The 6,566-nt window shown below is 42.9% G+C and overlaps 1 protein-coding gene across 1 annotated transcript; it reads left to right on the top strand.

The window, feature by feature from the left end:
• Positions 1–6,307, top strand: acsl5 (acyl-CoA synthetase long chain family member 5; the record flags this gene model as incomplete). Its single annotated transcript, XM_079214277.1, has 20 exons — positions 1–156; positions 251–362; positions 969–1,033; positions 1,138–1,239; positions 1,316–1,415; positions 1,770–1,948; positions 2,068–2,100; positions 2,190–2,241; positions 2,337–2,410; positions 2,504–2,581; positions 2,658–2,792; positions 3,442–3,576; positions 3,658–3,753; positions 4,017–4,089; positions 4,407–4,495; positions 4,831–4,947; positions 5,153–5,296; positions 5,383–5,484; positions 5,763–5,834; positions 6,170–6,307. 20 exons carry the CDS (start codon positions 1–3, stop codon positions 6,305–6,307), a joined length of 2,052 nt encoding a protein of 683 aa, XP_079070403.1.
• Between the last annotated feature and the right edge of the window lie 259 nt (positions 6,308–6,566).

Raw genomic sequence — 6,566 nt, 5'->3', positions numbered from 1 at the left:
ATGTATGCCCTCCTCGAGGTGCTGTCCTCTCCTCTTCCCCTACCGGCCATCGTCTCCCTGTTTGCTGTGGCAGCGGCCATCTTGTTCTACCTCAACACGCGGCCCAGCCCCCTGCGCAGCCCCGTCGACCTCAACAGTCAAAGTCTGGGCATCAAGGTGAAGAGCTGTCAGTTTTCTGTAACTTCTGATGAATAATGTAAACCGAGTATTGAACAATTGTTCTCCTGTTGCTTCTGCTCGCCGTCCGCAGGATGGAGCGAGGAAGACGGCGTTGCTCGAGGACAACAACAACCTGATGTCGTATTACCACGCCGACGCCACAACCCTCTATGAGGTCTTCCAGAGGGGTTTGAGGGTTTCAGGTGACGGAAACTTTCTTTACCTTCTCTTATCAATGACTCCACCAGCCTGCTATCAATAAACCAGTGAAGGATGGAGAGGTCTAGGATATGAGAATAAAGGTTTCACTTGGTGTTGCTAGCAAGTGTCATGAGGATGACACGGAAATTATGATTTTAATTGTGTGTTTTAGTAATTTATTGAGGGCAAGAATAAGAATTAAAGGAGCGGTCTGCAATTCTAATCCTCCACAATGACTCAGCTCTAAGTGCTAAACTACTGGTAGTATTCTTGCTGTACAAATTGGTTGAGGCAGTGTCTTTTCAAATAAGAGTAGTTAAACATTTTTGTATATTTGTTTTCTTGCTGAGTTAGATGAGAAGATGAACACCACCAGGACACAGCTAGCTTAGCATAAAGCCTGGAAATGGGGCCAATCTGGTCCGTGGAGAAGTGAAAAAACAGCACATTTAAAGATCTCATTTACCAAATTATCTTATTTTACTTTCTTCTTTTGTGTGTCTGAACCAGTAAAAACAACAGTTTCCAGTCTTTGTGCCAAGTGTCTCTCAGCTGTTTCACTATATAATAATTAAAAAAAACATGTAGTTTAATGTTGTTTATTGCAGGAAACGGACCATGCTTGGGCTACAGAAAAAAAGGAAGGCCGTACCAGTGGCTGAAGTACAAGCAGGTAAGACCGCAACATTGAGGGGGGGAATAAATAAATACAAACATGGTTAAAAATAAAATTCTGTAAACTCCCGCTGACCTTTGACCCACTTCCTGTTCGTGCAGGTTTCCGACAGAGCGGAGCGCCTGGGTTCAGGGCTTCTTCACAAAGGTTTGAAGCCGAACTCTGACACCTTTATCGGCATCTTTGCTCTGAATAGACCTGAGGTGAGTAGCTGAAGGGATAATTAAGTGTCTAGGTTTGAACAACAAACCATAAAATCGCTCTCTTTCTCTCTCTCAGTGGATTATTGGAGAGCAGGCCTGCTACACCTACTCCATGGTAGCCGTTCCCCTGTACGACACCCTGGGAGCTGAAGCTGTCGTGTTCATTATCGACCGAGGTAATTGGAGCTTCTCTTGCACTATAATGCTGCTAATTACCGAGTCCAGAAACCCTTTGACCCCCTCCTCAGGGATCTGTGTCGAGTTTCCTCTAATCTCTTCTCACTGATTTACCACAACTGCTCCTTCAATCTGCACCGCTTTTTTTGATTATGTGAACACCTCTGGATGATGTATCACGAGACAAAGGGCATGATTATTCCAGTAGCTCTGCTCATAAATCTTGTTTTTTACTCTCCAATTCTTACTAAAACCACATAATTGATGTCGACAAATTCAACGCAACGCTTGCCTCACAACGGCTGTTATATTACACTGTCGATGCAGTTGTAAGTGTTCTTCTCTTCCTTCAGCGGAGATCTCCACGGTGCTTTGTGACAATCAAAGCAAAGCAGAAACTCTGCTGCAGAACCGGGAGAAGGGCCAGACTCCGGTGCTCAAAATCATCGTCGTCATGGACCCTTTCGACTCGGAGCTGGTGGAGCGGGGCACCAAGTGTGGGGTGGACATCATGTCGATGCAGGACATGGAGGTAACGCGTGCTTTAACGCAAATGAATGGTTACATTGCTTGCTTTTAATGTTGGCTTCATTTGTTTGTGATGCTGCCAGAAGCACCGACTGATCTGAAAACGTGTTTTTTGTTCTCCAGGCTCTGGGGAAGAGTAACCTTCAAAAGCCAATTGTAAGTTTTTCCATCTGATATCTTCATGTAATCCATTCCTATGAGATTCAACAAGCGGCTGTGATGTGCTGATTTCATGTCTTCAACAGCCACCGAAGCCAGACGACCTCAGTATCATTTGCTTCACCAGCGGCACAACAGGTGAGCATTTTCTGAAACGAGGCAAACAACTACTTGTGTGTTTCCAATAGCAATACCTGAAACGAAGCGTAAAAAATATATAATTTCTTTCTCAGGAGATCCAAAGGGAGCGATGTTGACCCATGAGAACGTTGTCTCAGACGCTGCAGGGGTCCTCAAAAGCTTTGAAGTGCGTTTTAATAACCTCAAAGCGTAATTTTAAGTGTCTTTTTTAATTTCTTTTAAAGCATATGTCTCTAACATTTCTGTCTCCGGCCTCCAGGTGTCCGTTATTCCTAGCACCCAGGATGTCAGCATCTCATTCCTGCCTTTAGCACACATGTTCGAGAGAGTCGTACAGGTGAGACTTTGCTCATGAAGGCACGTTTACGGCGTCGACAGATGAGATGTGATGACTTCCTGTCTGACTCTTGTAGACGGCGATGTACGGCGCTGGAGCCAAAGTGGGATTCTTCCAGGGAGACGTCCGACTGCTGCCGGACGACATGAAGACCCTGCAGCCCACCGTTTTCCCCGTCGTGCCGCGACTTCTCAACCGCGTCTACGACAAAGTCAGTGGTGGAATGAAACCACGTACATTCACTCGTACTGGAGTATTTTCTTCTACTCCACCACAGTTCAGAGAAACACTGTACTTTGTACTTCACTTTCTCACTTCACAAAACGTATTTGGTAGCAAATTACTTGTTAGTTTCTTTACTAATTAAGATTTCTGCACACAAAACGTACAAAGTTTATATAATTATCATTAATGTATCTACCAAACATGACATACAAGCTGAAATTGGTAATTTATGACAGGAAATTGATTGGCTTTTTCATACAAATATTTCATAGTTTCAGCATCAATGCTGCTTTTTCGTAATCTTTTTTGTTATTTAGATTTTTGTACTCTTAGTTGAACAAATCAAACATGGTAAAGGTTTAACTTTGGGCTCTGATAACTGACAACTTTATTTACTTTTACAAACCAAATAATCCCCCCAAACAAGTCTAATGTATAATGGGATAACAGATGTCCCTTGTGATTGGTACTTTAAATGCATTTTCCTGATTATACATGCAAACCTTTACTTGACAGTATTTTTAAGTGACGGATCTCATCGCTGGTGATTCGTCTCAGACACAACGGCCTTCATTCTGCTTTTAAACATTTGCCGTTTGTTATTCTTAATGCTGTAACCGAACATTGCTCACCAGGTTCAGAGTGGAGCAAAGTCGACTTTCAAGAAATGGCTGCTGAACTTTGCCGTGGAGAGGAAGTTTGCTGAAGTGAAGGAGGGCATCATCCGGAACAACAGCGTGTGGGACAAACTCATCTTCCACAAAGTGCAGGTACATTCAAACTGACCATGTGTTGTAGAAACGGGACGCCACTGAATGTAGAACTTGCTCTGATGATGATGTTGACTGCAGGAGTCTCTGGGGGGACGAGTGAGGCTCATGGTGACGGGAGCAGCTCCCATATCGCCCTCCGTGCTCAACTTCCTCAGAGCTTCTCTGGGCTGCCAGGTAATAAAACGTCTATCCAGGTAAAGTCTTAACATAAAGATGTCATTAGAGGGTCAATTTTGCTGGACCTCAGTCACGTCCGTGGGACTGATTTGATGGATTCCATAATGTGCATATTTATTTTTCTTCCCCTAAAACGTGCACATCTCTTTAAAATAACTAAATTCAGTTAATTAAATGTCATATTTTCTGGTATCCAAGTTGTCTTTATTGTAAATGATGATCAGGATGGAGTTATTGAGTGCGCCCTCTGTGACCTTTAGATCTACGAGGCGTACGGTCAGACGGAGTGCACAGCCGGCTGCACCTTCACCATGCCAGGAGACGCCACCTCAGGTACGCAGTTCAACCTCACCTGTCCTGCTTTTACCATTTTAATGTAGCGTAGAAGTATTTTCTACTCCATGGCATTTCAGAGGACTTTTTGAAATGTATTTTTAATACTCACTACATGTATGATGGCTATAGTTGCTTTACACATTAAGATTTAAAACTGATGCATTTCAAAAATAAACAACCCAACAGTTTGTAAAATTGAAACTATGTAATTGATAGCGGTCGTAATCAAATTAAAATGGCAAAAATAATCCTGACCATAATTGAATGTTTTTGATAAATGAATAAGTCATCTCTACTCTATCTTTTACCATCAGGGCATGTTGGGGTGCCTCTGCCTTGTAACGTTGTGAAGTTGGTGGATGTTGAAGAAATGAACTACTTTTCTTCAAATGGAGAAGGAGAGGTAAGATGATGGAAACTGAACATGTGAAGCATATGAATATTTAACTTTAATTAAAAAACCATCAAAGCCAGATTAGGCACATCTCCAATATCATAATTTTTTTTTTTACAGTAATCAGTAGTAAGAGTAAGGATTTTCTGTTAAATTAACATTGTATTTGGGGGATAATACAAGTCTAGCTTGTATAACTACAGTTTGTAATGTTTAGTTTATTGTTAATGAGGGATCCGAGACTTGTAGATTGTACTTGCCCACTTTTGAAACGCTTTGGGAATATGCAATGTTAACAAGATCTTAGAGGAAACCAATTAAATAGTTGTGTTGCTCTTTTCCAGGTCTGTATCAAGGGTAGAAATGTGTTCAAGGGGTACTTGAAAGACCCAAAGAAAACCGCAGAGGCCTTGGATGAGGACGGTTGGCTCCACACTGGGGACATCGGAAAATGGCTTCCGGTAAGAACCAGAACCCAGATAATGAATACGTACAACCACAAGCCATCATGAACGGGAAGCATATGTTTGTTTGTGGATGGAGCCCTCAAGTCATGATGGGAGATTGTGTATATTAGTGTTTGAAGAAAGGGGAATTTAAAGAGTTTCATGACTGATGAACCTTTCGAGAAACTTGTTTTCTCATATCCGACTGTTTTGTGAAAAGAGTGGCGTCTTGAAGATTATCGACCGGAAGAAGAACATCTTCAAGCTGGCTCAGGGCGAGTACATCGCCCCGGAGAAGATTGAGAATGTGTATGTACGCAGTGGACCTGTGGCCCAGGTATTCGTGCACGGAGACAGTCTACAGGTAAGACCGGCATCCCTGCAGTCTGTGCACTTTTACAGTCTGTGTACACGCACTGATACCCAAGCGTCTTGCCTCTGTGTTTGAAGTCCTGCCTGATCGCCATCGTGGTCCCGGACCCTGAAGTCCTGCCGGGTTTGGCAAAGAGTCTTGGGTGCCAAGGCTCCGTTGAAGAACTCTGCAAAAACACGGTAAAGTTTCTGTCTGGTCACCTGTCATGCCTGTTGTAGAAAACAAACTAACCTTGGATAGAAACATCTGGGGTCACTTTAATGCAGTTCAGAGTGCAGCGGTGGAACAAGTACTTGAATCTTTTACTAAAGTAACATTTCTACAGTGTAGAAATACCAGAAAGTCCTGTATTCACATCAAACTATAAACACAAAAACGTTTCAGCTAGTAAAGATGGAGCTCATTTTCCTTACTTTATACACTACTGGTGAGACCTTTTTTTTTGTTTTGTTCACAGGAAATAAAGAAAGCCATTCTTTCAGACCTGACCAAGCTGGGCAAAGAAGCAGGGCTCAAGTCGTTTGAGCAGGTAAAAAAACCTTGTGATGTCCCCAAATTATGTGTAGGCAACCTGAAGTTATTATTCCAGTTTAAACAGATTTATCAGCGTCTATGGTGCTTCACTAAAGCTGACTCTGTTCACCCTCTAGTGGTCAAGATGAGTACTTTTTGTTCAAAGAAACATGCTGAAGTTGCATCAAGACCGTGCAGATGTCGGGCTCATTTACTCGCCGTCTTATTACCTCAGTAGTTTAAACGGAGTGCAACAACCTTATTTGTCCGCATGAGGTCGGAGGCTACTGATAGAATATCATCCCTCAAACCTTTTAACCATCTGCACTTTCCTCCTCCTCCCTGATGCAGGTGAAAGCCGTGTACCTCCACCCAGAGCAGTTCACCATCGAGAACGGCCTGTTGACCCCGACTCTCAAGGCCAAGAGGGCCGAGCTCAAAACTCTCTTCCAACCACAGATCGACCAACTGTACGCCAAACTCCAATAAATTAAATGAAACCAAACCACCATCTTTGTTTTGTTTTTGATCACTCTGATTAAAACGACTCACCTTTTATGTGCAGCAGCATTTCTAAACATCCACATCGAGACAGTTTAGTTCTGGTGTGTGTTTTGACTTAAGTCACCTGAAACGATGAGACTCTGTTAAAGTCGTCTTTGTGCAGAACAAAGGTTGCAGTGCATTCTGGGGGTTAGCTGGACGGACTCTTTGACCGCGGCCTGAGTGAATCATTCTTTCACATTCT

Source organism: Taurulus bubalis, assembly GCF_910589615.1.
Source record: "Taurulus bubalis genome assembly, chromosome: 2".
Classification (NCBI taxonomy): domain Eukaryota; kingdom Metazoa; phylum Chordata; class Actinopteri; order Perciformes; family Cottidae; genus Taurulus; species Taurulus bubalis.
This window is presented reverse-complemented; position numbering and strand designations above follow the sequence as displayed.